Consider the following 17,709-nt stretch of genomic DNA (forward strand, 5'->3'; position numbering starts at 1 on the left):
TACAATTGTGTTTCTGAAGGAAAAATATATACACCTATAGTGATGTATCATACAAGAATAATCACATGAAACATAAGGAAAAATAACAAACAATAATTTCAGCAGTGTGGATTTTTACATATGTCTCGGATTACAGTGGCATGGCGATGCAAAATAACCACCGGCACTTTTTTTTAACGTTTGATTTACGATGTGTATGTGTGTTTTTCTTTTCTTTCTTTTTTTACGATACCAAAATAAGATAAAATACAATGTGAACATAAGCTTTCTTTCTGAGGAGTGCCTGAGCAGTATGTATATGTGCCTCAATGAAAGTGATGACAATAACACAGCAAGCTTTTTTTTTTAAATAAAATTTGAAATAAATTGACTGGATCTGAACCGTGAAGGAGATTCTGTTCAGTCGAATGAGGCTCACTCAAAAACTGATGCATGGAAAAGTACTGAAAAGTCTCGTTTCAACCGCTGCCTGCGTGCCTGTTTATAGAAGTGTAGAAGGTGTTTTACGTTTGGAGGAAATGCAGTGGGTCAGGAGGAATAAGACTCAAGTGTTGTTCTGAAATAAAGATAAATTAAAAACGATCATTGTCATCAACTCGTCATTACAGAATGGAAATAGAGGGAACTGTTTTTCCAATATTCTTTTTAATATAAAAAAAAAGCACTTGTCAACATTGTTCATGCAATATAAACACTTAGAAACACATAAATAGATATGTATGTATATATATATATATATATATATATATATATATACACACACAGACAAAAAACACACAAAATAAACACATTCATGTCTCTGTTGTGTTAATTCAGACTGTCCATAATCTGCTAAAACACACACACACACACCTTAGGATTTTATTCTGAAGAGGAAATAGATGTGATGAAGAAGTTCAGCTGGACGGAACCACAGTGGCATATACCACCGAGCTGTTTTCTCCGGCGCTGGACCTGAGGACGAGTATCAACACACGATTGAAGATATTAGTCAAATAATCACATACCTGGGCTGCCTGGCCTTTTCTTAACCCTTAAACTTTCTCTGAAACCAAACAACTAATCTTTAGTCCAATCTGTAGTGGGCGAGACGTCTTTGAAAGTAAGTTGTTTGAGGTTTAAGGCCTCTTAAAATGTCTCCTGTCTCCAACCGCTTGAGACATCTTCTTATTGCTGTAGCTCACGTGACACCAAGAGAATGGCTTGTATTGACTATCTAAGTCAGGGGTGTCAAACACGCGGCCCGGGGGCCAGAACCGGCCCGCCAGAGGATCTAATCTGGCCCGCCATGTCATTTAAAAAAAAATAAATTCATATAAATATGAAAACTGAAAGAGGCCGATGTAAAAACACTAGATTGGCAAAAATGACATTCAAAACCGCCCTTGGTCAGAATTTATTAATACATCTGTGGAGGTCACACAACACAACACCTTTCACAATAAAGGTGTCCAATTTATGTGAAATGATACTTTAGACACGTAAACTCCCAAAATTTCCAGATGATGACAAATTGTTTTAATCCTGAATAAAAATACGATATCCATATACAGGTGACTGAGGGTTGGTTTTTTTTTGCAAATATAATACTATCTGATTAACTTTAATATGTAAATTTCAGAATAGACTGGCAAATTCTTGCAGTTACAAAAGGATCAAAAGAAGGATAGACTTTGACATTTGTCCATAACTGCAGTTTAATATGTCACGTTTGACTTGTTCTGCCCTCCAGAGGTCACATTAGGTTGATGTGGCCCCTCAACTGAAATGACTTTGACACCCCTGATCTAAGGTGTGACCTTCCATGAAGTCAATCGGCTTTTGCAGCTGGCATTTGCCGTGAGGAAGGTGTCACAAGGAACCGATAGGAGGGGGACGTCCCTCAGTCTGTTCTCTGTCAGTTGCTGTGTTGACAGACTCTGACAGTTCTCTTGAGTAAAGTCCCTCGCGTCGAATCCAAAGTCTCTTCTTCATTCAACCGTCTGAACCTGCTCAATGCTCATCAACGAGACATCAGTGAAAGTCCCACCACAAAATCTGCCCTATCAAATAATTCACATTTCACCCACAGACCTCAACCTACCTCCTTTCCCTCCTGCCGTCGTCGATGTGAGGCGGAACGCCGAGGGTTTTGGGTTTGATGGTCACCGTGGAGTAGGTGACCTCGTCTTCATTTGACGCCAGAGCCTGCGAGAGGGTCGAGACGTCACTTTGCGTGGTTCCTGCCGTGAGCGGCGACGTCCTGCCGTGTTCAGTATTTGCCTGATCGTGGGGGTTTTCCTGTGCGGGAGAATAAGGTGGACGAGACGATGGCGCCACGTGGACGTTGGCATAAAGCGAGTCAGAGGGATCCTCGACGGCCAGAGACTTGGATCCTCTTGCACCGAGTGTGACGTCACACAAGGTCTTCTGGGGAGAAACACAACCAGCCTGCGTCTTAATGCAACGTTTCACCTGGTATTTTCATCACGCATCAGGGAAAAGAACATCTGAACTCTTCGCTGGGTTTCCGGAGTCCCGTGTTGGACGCACTCACTTTTTTGTCGGCAACGCTCCTCTGTTTCCTCCTGCCAAAGTGACATTCGACAAAATATATTAAGAAGCATCATTTGCACTTTGAAATGGATAATTCAAACTTTTTGCTTCGTCTTGAAAATATTAGGGAAGTTATATGATAGTACCAAAAGATAAAGCTGATGCATAAACATAAGGAGATAAAAGAGCCTATTCATCGCAACCTATTTAAAAACATTGAAAATTCCCTGCATGCTGACTGTACGTAACATGCAAATCTAATTTTCCTGCCTACATTTCGTCCTATATGAGGAAAGTTCTTTTAATATTTTTTGTGTGCATGCATGTGTGTAATAAGTTGAATCAGTACTACTCCTCAGTGAAGAATATGAGTACTACAGTTATATATTTAGATCATTTGTGTCCTTCCGTCTCTTAGTGCAGTGACTTACAACCCCACGAGGCGAGACGCTTCGTGGACTTTATGCAACGACGGCAAAATTGCAGGCAAAGTCAGCATCTGGCAGTAAAGTCACTCAGTCACACCAAGTTTCCTCACTGACTCACCAGAACAAAAGCAACGCAATCACCAGTATCACAACGAGAGAAACTCCAATTCCAACCAACACGGGGAGGGTCTGGACGCCTGAGGAGGGACGATACCCAGTGAGTTCATGTTGCAAATAACATTTTCTCCAACTTTGAGTTGAGTAAGACTACGAGTAAAAAGGCAGAGGTCATCGGCTTGTCAAAGTGGCAAAACATTGGACTCTGGAACGAACCGGGCCGCTTTATCTCCAGCGTCAGAAGCACTTCGGTGGAGTTGTTTTCTCCCAGACGGTTCGCGGCCTTGCAGAAGTAGAGCCCGGTGTCGTCGGCGTTCACCGAGGGAAGAGCCAGCGTCGGTCCAGAGCCGGCCCGGAGCAGTGAGCCGGAGCCGGTCGGTCGGTACCAGCTGTAGCTGTGAGCCGGCGGGTTGGCGTCACTGCTGCAGGACAAATTCACAGCGCCGCCCTCGACGGCGTGTGGCGGAGTCACCGACACGGAAATGTTCCTGGGAAGATCTGGGAAAATAAAGAGGGCAACGGGTCACTCGGCTCTGTCCGTACAAGAGGCCAGTCGTTAGAGAATAGTTGTGATTTTCCTTTGGACCTAATTTTGCATGTTGGAGCAGTGGTCCAAAATGGCTTTTCTGTGGTTATTCCATTTTCCTCTAACGGGCCATAAACATGCATGGGAGGTTGATTTTGACCCTCTGTGTCATGGATGGATGGATGGATGGATGGATGGATGGATGGATGGATGGATGGATGGATGTCATCAACTGACCTTGGTAATTCCAACATTTCTTTTCGCTCCTTCCTCAACACTGTCACACTCAAAAAAATTCTTCTGGAGCAACAAAGCACATGTAATCATAGCAGATCACACAGCTTGATAAGTTATTCATGGAGTTTTGCTAAATGTAAATTACATGAGTACAATTTATAGTTAATCTTGCTGTTTTAGCCTTTGTAGCCGTTTATTGCCATTTTAACTTTATTAGCCAGTTTGAACTGATTCAGCCAGTTTGGCTGTTTTGGTCTTTCTGACTTTTGACCATTTTTTTTTTTTTTCTAGTCATGTTCGCCATGTTAACCACAGTTTCAAAGATTTTGGTTACTTGTGTTTTTTACCTCTTCTTCTTTTTAGCCAAAATGGCTTTTGACTCACCAATGCTAAAAAGAAAACCTTTTTTTTCTTCTTTTTTTTCATAGCAATTTTAGCAGTTTGTAGCCAGGAGACAAAATATCTGCAAATCAAATCAAATAATAAAAGAAGAATTCTCTCCATATAAGTATCAGAAAGCTTCAGAGAGCCCCTACAGAGGAACTAAAGAGCCACATGGAGCTCTGGAGCTGCAGGTTGCACACCTCAGGTCTACAGTCAGTTTAGAGTCTGGAGCATGTGAATTCTGGCATTTAAGCAAATTTGAGAAGCCGTCTTGAAATAGCCTTGAATGTTCCGTTTCCCAGGACTTAAGTGCCTGTCCTCTGAGAGGCTGAAACAAATGCATTCCTCCTTTTTTCAGAACTTCCTCTTGCCAAACTGAAACTTGCACAACGTGTCCATGACGACAGCGTCCTGAATGGAAACGGACTGACTTACTGGGGCGTGACGCATTTGAGGAAGTTGCACCCAAGACATTTTGTTTTGTTTTTTTTCTATTTGATGAAATAATATTTTGCGTCAGAATATGGATCCAGACTTCCGGGGCTACTCACACTGGACATCGAGGTGAACCTGAGAGGAGTTGAAGCGGTGGACGCCCCCCCGGCTCACGTTGTTCCAGGCCTGACAGTGGTAGCGTCCTCTGTGGCCGGGCTGAACGTCAGAGATGGTGTGGCGCCACCCCGAGCTGACGAACCGCCCGTCCTTATACAAGCTGTATCCCTCTGATTTCACAGTAGGGCTGGCTTTGCTCCCGCAGAGCAACGTCACTGAGCTTCCTTGGATTATGTCTCCCTGTGGACTCAAGAAGAGACCGACGTCCTCCGGAGCGTCTGAAGGAGAGAAACGTCAGGTTTAGGTCAAGTAACAAGCCAGTTCTCTGATTTGGTCGTGAAACAGTCGTGATGTATTGGGTTTCCATAGTTTTTCCCGGTACTCACACTGAACACCGAGGGTCACGGGGTCAGATCTGACCGTCTCTTGTCCCACGACGGCACAGTAGTACCTCCCGGCGTCTCTTCTCCCGGCCCGGAACTCGTTACCTGGCACCGGCGACCCGTCTCTGAACCAGACGATGTACACCGGGTCGGAGCAGCCTGACTCACAGGTCAGCCTGACACGATCGCCCTCGGTCACCGTGCTCGGCCGCACAACGGCAGTCAGCCCTGACACACACACACACACACACACACACACACACACACGCTCAGCGCTGCTTCGACTCCCCAACAACACTGATGTCACACGTCGGGTGTTTACCTCTCACAGACAAATAAACAGAGCTTTTGCTCGTCCATCTGTTGAGGGTCGTCCAGAAACTGAAGAAGTACGATCCTTCGTCGGCCAGTTGAACGTCCGTGATCTGCAGGTCACAGTTCCCCCTGTAGTTTCCCACGTATTTAAAGTGATCCGACGCCGCATAAAGACTGGAGAGGAGAACCAGCCTCCTGCTGCCAGACCCGTATTGTGCTTTAGACCAGCCGGTGGATGTGACTATGTGGCCGAGAGGGTAGTCATACCCACACTTTATACGTGCCGTAGCCCTTTTCAAGACACACTGATCTGCCAAGGTGACCCTCCAGTCTCCACACCGGACGACTGTAAATAAAGAAAGAACGGTCACTCAAAGCAAACTGCCGCTCCGCAATTATATGAAAGAGACACGGAGGAAACAATTCATTCAAAAAACTGGGTATGAAAAATGGGAAATGTCAAACTTTAAAGCCGAATGAAATTCAAACCGAAAGGAATCACACAGATTGGACTATTTCGAGCTTTAACATAACAAAAACTCTCGGGCTTCATGAATTATCTATACATTTTGGAGCGCTGTCTTCCCACTATACACTGTGTTATTAAAAAAAAAATACTGACTTATTGTGTGAATAAATCATCAATCAAGTGCAATAATGAAATAAGAGTTTCTTTGCTGAAGCCCTTATAGAAGTACAATTAAAATAATTATGAACACATTTTTCATTTTATATTTGATTGAATGTTATTGAGAAGAAAACATAGAAATCTAGCTCTCGAAATATAGTCACTTTGTGAAAATACAAATGGTTTTCTTTACCTGGTAGGATTACCAGAAGCGTTAGAAACAAACTTTCCATTTTAAAAGGGAATCTGAAACACAAGACATATTAAATGTTATTCGACATTGTGGTGAAATGAGCAAACAGAGCATTGACAGTGTTTGAACTCACCGACTGATAGAAACCGACTCCTTGCTCTCTCTCTCTCTCTTTCTGTGCTTGATGTGATATTTTTCATATGAAAAGCAGAAGTGGGAAGGCAAAGCTTCCCCTCAACAAGCTCACATATTCAGAGAATATGTGAGCGTAAGCGTAGCAGCAGCGAGCAGTAAGCGTTTCGTGGGTGCAAACTGGACTTTGTCAAGAGTGACACAATCAGTTGATTCCCACTGACTGACAGGAGTTTCCAACAGTTTTTAAACTACACTCACTGTAAACCTTGAGTTATCTGCTTGTATTTGTTTACATGTTGATAAAAGAGCAATCTTAGTGAGTGCTCTGTCTTTGCAGCACTTTGCATCCTCACTGTCGGGCAGTAATGCCAGTGACCCACGACTGTAGGGAGGTTGCGTTTTCATTAAAACGTGTAGTTTCCGTGTTTCATTTGGATTTACCTTTAAAAGCTGTATTTGTGCTGCTTGTTCAAAATGACACATTTGGTACATGGAGGGAAGTCCTTACAAGGCGTGCTTTTGCACAGTGGCTATTTTAAGTTTTCATAATGTTTGGTTCAGTTGCACATTACAATATAGGTGCATATCCTCAAACTGAAACACTTCGGGTATGTGATATTCTTGTAAGTGAAAGTTTCATACATTTGAAATTGATTTCATTTCACTTTAAGGGCAAATTGTGTCAACAGTTTGTCCACATTTGCAACGCTGCCAATGATGAAAGCAGTAAACAGCTACAACTGCTGTATACTCATGCTGCATTGCCTGCAGGCCTCCACATGTTATGATACTGCCACCACTCAGGGTGCACAAAAAATAAAAAATAAAAAATGCAACCAGAAAAACAACCAGAGCTGAAACTTTAAAGTGAGTCCTGTGAAGAGGACAAAGAGGACCGAAGGTGTCCTGATCCAGGTAAACAACTGAAAACAAAAGTCTGCATTCCTAACATGGACTCATCGATATCCAAGGAAGTAAGTCTCAGGACTTCCTGCAGAGCAAAGACAGGACGGTCGTCACACTGAGGGAAGAACATGCTGCGTTTCTCTTGGACATTGGTTGGTTGGTTTTTGTTTTGTGTATATATTGTATATAAAATGTCGTACCTACCTTCAATTCACTGGTATTTAATTGTTCGGTGCAAATCTTTAATTTTAAATAATGTTTCAAAGACATTGAAACAATAAAGGACTGGTTAAAGGTCTCTCTTTCTCTCTCTCTCTCTCTCTCTCTCTCTCTCTCTCTCTAATCTCTCTCAGCTCCTCCTCCTCAGGAAATAAAAGCAGCTGCTCCTCTGGTTCCTCCTGCATCTCGTTGCACCATGTTTCCTCTGCAGCTCCTCCTTTTGACCTTCATCTCCTCCCTGAGTCTCCAGGAGGAGGAGGAGGAGGAGGAGGAGGTGAAGGAGGAGGTGATGAAGGAGGAGGTGACAGAGAGTGGGTACGACCTGACCTTCAGGAGAGGAGACCTTCTGGAGGTCCCTCGGACTCTTTTCACACATTTTGGCATCTACCTGGGAGGAGGCAGGTGAGTTCTATTCTTTATTCCCATCCCATTGCTTCCTTGCCCTTTCTCACCTTTTCTTGTCTTCCATCCTCCTCTTCCTCTGGTTTCCCGTCCTCCGTCCCTCCTCCGTCAGAGTGGCTCACTTCATCCCGGACATCCTCCCTCTGGTGTCGTCTGATCGCTGCAGAATCAAACAGATGGTGACGAACTTCAGGCTCGTGCTGGGCGTCTTGATGAAGGTGTGTTGTAGTTCTGTCTGACCTGACCTACAGTTGTTTTTATTTGTTTGTTTGCTTTATCCTTCTGGTAGTTTAACGGGTCTATTACTATCCTGAACAGTGCAGCTCAGCATCCTGATCTCGTTCTGTTCTCTTTTTCTGTGTTGTTTTTGTTCATGTCTTTTTGTTTGCGTCGTGTTTTTTTTGTTTATATATTGTTCTTATTGTTTTTCCATTTTGTCTGTCTTGTCCTCAGCGTGGCAGTGTGAGGGTGGACCACGTGGACGACTTTGCCTTCGGAGCTGAGATCTTGGTGAATGCCACAGACGGGGTGAGTCCATTGAGTGCCACGAGAGCCTGGACACTGTGTCCTCCCTGAACAGAATCCACTGGAATCACATTAAAGTCGTTGAAGCAGGAGAGAACGGGGGGAAGAGAAGAGATGTTAAGAATGAAAAAGCAAAAGGAGGAAACCTGGAAAGAAAATAATAAAAGTCTCCAGGGTTAAAAATGTGGGTGGTTTTGCAATCAGGGTGTAATAAAATACTTTCCTCTCTCAGTAAATGTTAATCTGGATTATTGATGAGGTAACGCAGCAGTCGCATTTGCAGGCGTTGTGAACTTGTTCCACCCGTGTTAAAGTCCATGTTCTGGCCTCAAGAGCCCAGTTGGGAGGTTTTGGTCTGAATTCATCTCCACTGAATCTTCTGTGAACCTGCGTCAGCATTAGCAGCATTAGCGTGTTTCCATCCTTTCCCCGACCCGGTGCTTCTGGCAACTTCTGATATCGTAACTTCTTTCCTTTTGATAGAAGTAGACAATTACTTTAAAGGAGTGAGTAACTCTCCACTTGGAGACTCACCCCAAACATTTAGCATTAGTCCAGCGATGGGCTAACGCTAAACGGTTGCTGTTGGACTAAACTCCTGTTCACTGGAGGAGGAGCTTCGTGTGGCCGTGGTAACGGAGCGTGCTGTCGTGCAGGTGTGCAGCTGCGCGGCGCTGGAGGGCGACGCGGTGGCGCGGCGCGCGGAGCGTCTGCAGGGCGACGTCGCTTACAGCCTGCTGTGGTGGAACTGTGAGCACTTTGTTATGTTCTGTCGCTACGGGACGGCAGTCAGCTTCCAATCCTTCCAGGTGACAACACACACACACACACACACACACACACACACACACACACACACACACACACACACACACACACACACACACACACACACACACACACACACACACACACACACACACACACACACACACACACACACACACACACACACACACACACACACACACACGCACGCACGCGCAGAGCTCTGTTGTTCCCTCTGATTCATGAAACTCTTACATAACAATCATTGAGACATCAAAGTATTACTATTGCATAAAGATTGCAGATTAAGACAACCAATACAAGCAATAATACAAAAACATGTTAAATAACCACAACAGGATAAAAAAATAAATAACCACAAAGTCACACAAAAACAATTGGATTCTGGAGAGAATTACAATCAAGACGGACAACATGCGATATAATGGCAGGTTTAACAAAAATCATGGCAACAGAGATAAAGTGACCAGTGAAGGATGCTAGTTAATGAAAGTGTATAGAAATATCTCTGAAAAAGCATCAACATGAACTCACATCACGAAGATGTCAAATGACCACAAAGAATTGCAATAATATTCCAATAATGTTTTCACAAGAGTAATACAGGGTATGAAAGGGATGCAAAACAAGTCAAAATGAGGACAAAGACAATGGTACAGTTGTGTAAAACAATGCTCCAGATGATCGGATGCAAATTTACTCTGAAAAGACACAAGGGGACGACAGACGGTTGCAAAATTAACACAAGCCAACATAAATGTCTCTCAGAGAAGTCAGAAATCACGATGAAGAAGACAATTACAATAGTCTTGCAGCTGAAAGTCTATGGATTAGATGATTTGTCTTTCAGATGTTTTGGGCCAAAAATATTAACTTGTTTTATCTGACCAGATAAAGTAGAAATATACCACTCGTCTGATTTCTTTAATGTCTTAAAGACAAACTTCTTGTTTGACCAGTTGAGCAGTGTCATTTGGTTTTATAGCTAAATAGTGTGTAATCTGCATTAAAATTGATATTAATGGAGTGTTTCCTAATAATATTCTCTATACAGGAAACATGTTTAATCATGTGCAAAGCATCGGCTCTCAAAGAGAACCCTGTGGAACTCCATATTTTATTAATTTAGTCTGAGCTGAGGAGCTGTGTGATAAATATGATTGAATCCAGTCTAGTGTTCTCCCTTTAACCCTTTAATGTACACATGAAGACTTGATACAACTCTAAAAGTGTCAGAAACTCGTTTAAAAGTATTGAAATTGCCAAAAAACAATATGAAAGATTAAAAAGACAAATAAAAAAACCTCCACCTTGAACCCCCCATCACGTCCGCCTCTCCATCACCTCCTCTTCTCCTCCACCTCCTCCTCAGTTCTGTAAGACAGTGAGGAAGCGGCTTCTGAGTAGAGGCGTTGCCAAGGTGATGGCGGTGTTGTCTCCCTGCATGCTGTTGTCCATTGGAACAGTGAGTTGGTCCTCGGTGCTGCTGGCCGCCCTGCTGCCTTTCCTCATCTGGATGGCGGCGTGATGAGAGTGAGGAGTAACTGTAATCTGGATTACTCCGTGACATTCTTCCATCACCATGAATGATGAAATGTCGTGTGCGCTCCTCATGTCACCCCAGAAATTTTTTTTTATTCCACCACTGTATTGCTTTGTTCAACTGCTTTTAAGGCCTCATAATCATTTTTATCTCATTTATTTTATTCACATATGAACTATATAATTCTATTCCTTACTTTTTTTTTTGCATATATTTAGAACTTACTTTATATTTATATTGTTTGATTTAATTAAAATTCTTGTGAGTAATAGTAATATATACATATTAAATTGTCACGCTATTGTAAATTATGTTCTTATAAATATGTATCAAATATTTATTCTTTCATTTGTCTTTTTTTTAAATAGATTTATCCAAGCTGAAACTTTTGCTTGGTTTTTTTTTCATTTTTGTATTTTCCATAAACTTTTTGCACCTGCTCTAAACTCTTATTAACATTTAATCTATTTCCGTCTTTTGTATTTTGTTTAAATCCTGCTGTGATTATTACAGATTAAAAAAATAAAACTCCTTACTATGACTATCACGTGACACCAAAGATTGAGCGTTTTGATTGGCTGACACACACGTCACTCAGAATCGGCTCACTGTGATTGGACGAGTTGTCGGTTGTGGAAAACCGCGCTCGTTTCTTTCTAATTTTTTTTTTTTACATTAAATTGAATTGAAATAAAGTTCGTGATTCAACGGCCTTAAGTTTTAATTTTGGAAAACATCGTTTTCGCAGTACCGAAGAAATGTCTCTGGACGAAGAAGGTAGGAGTTTAACTGGTTATCTGTGCAGATACACGGACATGTGGGGACACAGAAGTGACTTCTGGTAATTTAGCTCCAAGAGCTTTAACTATTAGCTTCAGCTGCTCATTTTTTTTTCTACCTTAAACTTTAATTAAAAGTGAAAAACGGGAATAAAACCGTTAGAAAGCTTCACATTAGTGTTCAGAAAATCTCACTGCTGTTAAATGAGTCCTTGGGAGTGTCACAGTGTTTGTTAGCAGGAGGTTAGCAAGTTAGCTTCTTTTAACAATAAAACATTTAAACACAAAATAGAAAAAAAAATTAATAGATGACTGAACACAGCTTGTATTTTGACTGCTAAAGCCAGTTTAAATAGAGGCAGACCCATTTCAGTGCCCAGTTTCAATCTTCGAAAAAGTGGAAGGTTTGCTCAAATCCTCTAAAATATGTGCAAAGTCGAACCTTGGACTTGCGAAATCGCAGCGGTTGTAAGTGTTCACACACTAATGGGCAGACAGCCAGCACCTGCTGGGAAGTTTCACTCAGTCCAACATAAGACCCGCGCCCCAAAACTGGCCGCTTAACGGCTCCAATCCGGCCCGTTAAGCGTTATATAGGATTTATAGCAGGTTTCTTATATTTATGCTCCTCCTGAGTCACCTGACCGGACAGGAAACCGCTGGGTTTGTATAAAAATATAATAACCCTAACTTCCTGACAGATGGCAACATGACGGCGAAGGCAGACCCCGGTGAGGACGTGGACTGGCTGGCGTACAGAAACCCCTCCATCCTGGAGTCCTGTACGGCCAACATGGCGCTGCTGGCTCTGATGGAGAGGACGGGCTACAGCATGACGCAGGTGAATGGACAGAGGACGTACGGCGGACCGCCGCCAGGTGAGACACACTGGACACCTCGGGAAGACAGAGCAGAAAAGTAGGAGCAAAAAAAACCCCAAAAAACAAACCAGTGTGTGTGTGTGTGTCAGGGTGGAACGGCCCGCCGCCCCCTCATGGCTGTGAGGTGTTTGTTGGGAAGATTCCCCGAGACATATTCGAAGACAAGCTGATCCCTGTGTTCGAGCGTGCTGGACGAGTCTACGAGTTCAGACTGATGCTGGAGTTCAGTGGAGAGAACCGAGGCTATGGCTTTGTCAAGTTCAGCAGCAGGTGATTGTCTCTCTCTCTCTCTCTCTCTCTCTCTCTCTCTCTCTCTCTCTCTCTCTCTCTCTCTCTCTCTCTCTCTCTCTCTCTCTCTGATCACATCTCGAAGTTTGTGTGCGTGTGTGTGTGTGTCAGAGACGAGGCTCACAGAGCGATCCAGATGTTGGATAACTTCGAGATTCGTCCGGGGAAGTTTATCGGCGTGTGTCCGAGTGTGGACAACTGCCGTCTTTTCATCAGCCCCATCCCCCGAGACGAGACGAGGGACAACATCCTGCAGGAGATGAATATGGTAAACACACGCCAGAGGCCTGAACTACCAACCTGGATTATGTGTATGAACATAATCCAGGATCGCTCTCTGTTTCCTGGGTTAATTTATCCAGACAGGATAGCAGGTTATCAACTCTCAATTTCAAGCCAGACTCACGTGTGTGTTCATATGGAAGGGGCGGAGTTTGTGGGCTCTGACCAATCACATACACTGAGACACTCTGCAGTGCAGTCTACAGATTATTGAAGTAGTGATTATTCTCCGATAAAGTGAAGAATCAAAACATCCACCAGGCTAAAAGCAACACTGCTGCTGCAGCCGAAGCCAGAACACCCCTGACTTGTTAATGCGCGAGTTTGTGGGATTATATGATATTCATTCATCGGCGATATAAACGGACGGCACTGTGATCACTCACTTTCACTTTTTTATTACTGCAGAAACGTGTCCAAGATGAACTTTCTGGATTTGTGAACACAATCCAGTCGTTTTGAGCCTGAGTTTCTCTTGTGTGAGGTTTTTTGTGTTGGAATATTAATTCATCACCGCGACAACAAGAGTAGTTCTGGTTACATAAATTCATGTTTCTGCAGTTCTGTCAGGTGTTTATCATTAATCTCATTATTACAGATCAACCCTCGTGGAGATAAACAGACTTGGAACAAGTAAATAAAACCTCCTTCAAAGCCTGAGTGGCGAGGATTTATTTTATCATGTCAAAAGATCGCTCTCAATTACTTTCTCATCTCCACTCACCATCACTTAAGAATGGGCTGGTCATTTTCTAAGAGATCTGATTGGCCAGGAGGCGGAGCTCTGACCGCTTATCAAGAACATAACCTGGTCCAGAGCAGGTTAGACGTTCAGTGTCAGTTACCATGGTGATTTATCCTGGAGAGAAGTGAGCAATAAGGGGAAATCCAGCTTCATAGTACAGGCCACTGGCCCCAGAGGGTGTAATGGATGTAATTGTGTTGTTGCTATGTTGTTCCAGGTCACAGAGGGTGTAGTGGATGTGATTGTGTTGTTGTTATGTTCAAGGTCACAGAGGGTGTAGTGGATGGGATTGTGTTGTTGTTATATTGTTCCAGGTCACAGAGGGTGTAGTGGATGTGATTGTGTTGTTGTTGTTATATTGTTCCAGGTCACAGAGGGTGTAGTGGATGTGATTGTGTTGTTGTTGTTATATTGTTCCAGGTCACAGAGGGTGTAATGGATGTGGCTGTACCTCTGAGCAGTTCAGATGCAGAAGGCAAAAATCGAGGATTTGCCTTCGTCGAATTTGAATCCCACAAAGCTGCAGCCCTGGCCAGGAGGAAGCTCATCACAGGTACTCCTCACTACTCCTCACTACTCCTCATTACTCCTCACTACTCCTCATTACTCCTCAGTGCAGCCCTGGGGTCAGTCCATCCGGGTCAAGTGGGCGGAGTCAGAGATGTTAAAGGACCGGGAGTGTCCACAGCCTGCCCAGGTCCTCTATGTGAGTCAGTCCAGCTCCTGGTCCCCCAGAAGCAGGTCTTTAAGCCCAGATGTAAACTGGTCCGAACCGGTCCCAGACCGCTTCCGAAGCCAGTCCCTCTCGGTGCAGATCGTCTGACCTCACGATGACCGATTTCCCCCCCCCCCGGCGCCTCCCGCAGGTGTGCAACCTGCAGCCTCACACGACGGAGGAGACCCTCCACCAGGAGTTCTCCCGCTCCAGTCCGGGCTGCGTGGAGCGCGTCAAGAAGATCGGCAGCTACGCCTTCATCCACTACCGCCGCCGCAGCGACGCCGTGATGGCGCTCAGCCTCATGAACGGCGTCCACGTCGACGGCGCCGCCGTGGAGGTGCGGCTGGCCAGGGACAGGAGCGCCACCAGGAAGGGGTCCGATGGGCGGGGCCACCCAGGAGAAGAAGGAGGAGGAGGAGGAGGAGGAGGAGGAGGTCATGGCTCCTCCAGGAGATCCACACCCCTGCCAACTGGCCAGGGAAGCCCCATCTACAATGGAGGAGGAGGAGGTGAGGAGCAGGAGCAGCTGATGGAGGTTCTCACACTGAGAACTGATTAATCAGACCGACTCTAGAATCATCTGTGGAACCAGCTGACCCTCCCTCTGACCCCTCTGACCCCCCCATAGACCCAGACCAGAGCCTGGTCCCCCTGCTGCCCGACATCCCGCTGTCCCCCTCCAGCCCCGGGTCCCTCAGCCCCAGCCAGGTCTCCTCCGCCGTCTCCCTGCTGGAGTACTACTGCGCCAAGAAGTTCTGGACTCCGCCAGAGTACTACCTGTTCTCCACACTGGAGCCCAACGGGCGTCTGCTGCTCATATACAAGGTACACACACGCATACACACACGCACACACACACACACACAAACACACACACACACACACACACACTCACACACGCAGAGTACGGTTCGCTGAAGCAAAATTGGTGTTTTCTCCAAACAGAGCCATTTCATAATGCGCAGGACAGTTTTCTCTTTGTAAAAAAATATTGTGTGTGTGTGTGTGTGTGTGTGTGTGTGTGTGTGTGTGTGTGTGTGTGTGTGTGTGTGTGTGTGTGTGTGTGTGTGTGTGTGTGCAGGTGGTGATATCGTCCACTCGGAGGACCTTCATGCCCAACGCACTGTGCCACCTGCTGGACGACGCCAAAGAGTTGGCTGCAAAGACCACCCTGTGGAGCCTGGGTACACACACACACACACACACACACACACACACACTGGTGTAAGCGGTGCCTCCATGATACCAGTGGTGGTGTGTGTGTGGAAGTCAGTGGATCAGGACTGAGAGCAGCAGGTCACCTTCCGCCTCACAAATGTCGTTTTCATTGTTTCCACCTCTTTGTCCACAGGACGTACAGGAGGCCTCCTGTGCATGATCTGAGCCCTGGTCCTCCACCTGGCAAGACACCACCTCTACACCCTCCTCTTCATCACCTCTACATCCTCCTCTTCATCACCTCTACACCACCTCTACACCCTCCTCTTCATCAGCTCCATGACCTCTACATCACCTCTACACCCTTCTCTTCATCACCTCACATCCTTTTCATCCTCCTCTTCATCACCTCACATCCTCTTCATCCCCTCACATCATTTTCACGTCCTCTTCATCACCTGCACCACCTGTTCCAGTTGCTCCATCAGTCGTAGTAAATGCAGTAAAATGTATTTTGGTTCTTTGAGCAGTTTCAAGGACTCGTTGTTCACCAGTGGATCGACTTCATGACTTCATTACTTCCTGTTGAAGACGGAGCCCTGGTTTGTTTGTTGGTTTGTTTGTTTGTTTGTTGGTTTCTTTGTGACAGTTTGTGTTTCCAGTGAACATAAAAATGTGCTCCAGGAAAACGTCTATTAACTTAAATTAATAAGCTCCTTTCTCATTTTTTGTGAAGTGCTTCACTGCAGGATTGAAAAATAAACAAACTGAATGAAACTGGCTGAAAATGCTTTTCTTTTTTTAATCATGCAAACATTTTCCTATTGTAAATTTCATTAAAAAAAAAAAAGAATTTAGTTTACGCCTTGGCTGGAAGTTCTTACAGTAGACATGGTTGCTGTTGTGTTTAATGAAACAAGTTCCTATCTGAATATTCATCTGACACATGATGTGATTACTGGAGATTTAAACATTTAAATATTTACTTCTCTGGCACCGGCGCTCCTTTTCACGTGACACATGATTGAAGCAGTGCGACAGCGCCCTCCTGTGGCAACTTCACAAATGACGAGTTACGTCTTGAAGCGTCAAGCTGAAGAACCAAGAAAAAGATGGAAATGAAACTGATCATCCAAAACTGCAAATTAATTAACTGAAAAAACTTTTCAGGGGGGGGGGATTGTTGTGGTCAAAGGTTTCCAACGGCTGTGGAAAAGTTTCACATAATTCTGATTTTCATACAATCTTCCAAATGTTCTCAGCTCACATTTCAAGGTGACATTAATATCAGAATAATTTAATTAAAATTAAAAGGAACGGTTCAATATCTGTTCGTCAAGAACAGAATAATTCGCTTTGAATGACAATAATGCGATTTGTGTTATGTACTGTACTTGCATCACATTGAGACATTAAAATATTGCCATTACACGCAAAAAAAACAACAATACCAGCAAATAACACACAACAAAAACGCATCAAATAACGTGAAGGGGATATTAAATAACTCAAAAAAACAAAAACAACTCCATCCTGAGAGTCACAAGAGGACAGGGTCAACAAAAGTCGTGTGAACAGAGACAAAGTGATCCAAAATGACCGTAAACATGTCAAAACGCTTCATATTTGCGAAAGAGACGCTTTCCTCTCGTGGCTGTGTTGTTGAGGAAAGCGTCCCTCGCCTCCTCCGTCCACTGGGTGGCGCCACTGGACCGAGCTGCGCCAGGCCGGAGACCAACGTCTGACTCTCCAAACTCCACCCTTAAACAGATGGCTTTTATTTGTTGTCTTTAAACGGACTATTTTTACCCCCGCGCGCTGACGTCTGGATCAAACTTCACGTGTCAAAACGGTGGAAGTGTTGCTACATGTGCTCCCATTGTACTTAATAGCATAAGTTGTATTTCGGTCCACGCGTGCATTTTTACTGTGTATTAAAGCAGATTGTTGCACTGAAAAGTTAAACACTTCCCTTCTTCTCGTGCAGCTTTTTTTTTTTTTTTTAATTAAGGAAAGGAAGCAGGGCAAAGAGAGCATGTTA

At 44.3% G+C, this 17,709-nt stretch overlaps 3 protein-coding genes across 3 annotated transcripts; 2 read left to right on the forward strand and 1 right to left on the reverse strand.

Moving 5' to 3' along the window:
- Positions 1–845: 845 nt before the first annotated feature.
- Positions 846–7,188, reverse strand: LOC308133267 (B-cell receptor CD22-like; the record flags this gene model as incomplete). The annotated part of the gene is made up of 9 exons (XM_080500570.1): positions 846–954; positions 2,084–2,409; positions 2,537–2,567; positions 3,082–3,160; positions 3,297–3,578; positions 4,779–5,057; positions 5,166–5,390; positions 5,485–5,718; positions 7,185–7,188. 9 exons carry the CDS (start codon positions 7,186–7,188, stop codon positions 897–899), a joined length of 1,518 nt encoding a protein of 505 aa, XP_080356696.1. The 3' UTR covers positions 846–896.
- A 657-nt stretch (positions 7,189–7,845) lies between these two features.
- LOC308133927 (lecithin retinol acyltransferase-like) lies at positions 7,846–12,332 on the forward strand. Its single transcript, XM_080501485.1, has 5 exons — positions 7,846–7,960; positions 8,073–8,178; positions 8,414–8,488; positions 9,142–9,294; positions 12,298–12,332. Exons 1-5 carry the CDS (start codon positions 7,848–7,850, stop codon positions 12,307–12,309), a joined length of 459 nt encoding a protein of 152 aa, XP_080357611.1. The 5' UTR covers positions 7,846–7,847; the 3' UTR covers positions 12,310–12,332.
- A 57-nt stretch (positions 12,333–12,389) lies between these two features.
- On the forward strand, positions 12,390–15,893 carry LOC308133268 (putative RNA-binding protein 46; the record flags this gene model as incomplete). Its single annotated transcript, XM_080500571.1, has 8 exons — positions 12,390–12,474; positions 12,567–12,747; positions 12,877–13,033; positions 14,213–14,557; positions 14,659–15,019; positions 15,139–15,335; positions 15,592–15,694; positions 15,862–15,893. The coding sequence occupies 8 exons, from the start codon at positions 12,390–12,392 to the stop codon at positions 15,891–15,893; spliced, it is 1,461 nt and encodes a 486-aa protein (XP_080356697.1).
- Between the last annotated feature and the right edge of the window lie 1,816 nt (positions 15,894–17,709).

The sequence above is a fragment of the Blennius ocellaris genome (genome assembly GCF_963422515.1).
Source record: "Blennius ocellaris genome assembly, chromosome: 8".
Lineage (NCBI taxonomy): Eukaryota > Metazoa > Chordata > Actinopteri > Blenniiformes > Blenniidae > Blennius > Blennius ocellaris.

Coding starts and splice junctions, on each gene's coding strand:
- LOC308133927 (XM_080501485.1), top strand. CDS start 7,848: ATGAAGGAGGAGGTGACAGAGAGTGGGTACGACCTGACCTTCAGGAGA. Junction 8,179..8,413: donor TGCTGGGCGTCTTGATGAAG/GTGTGTTGTAGT, acceptor TCTTGTCCTCAG/CGTGGCAGTGTGAGGGTGGA. Junction 8,489..9,141: donor TGGTGAATGCCACAGACGGG/GTGAGTCCATTG, acceptor GCTGTCGTGCAG/GTGTGCAGCTGCGCGGCGCT.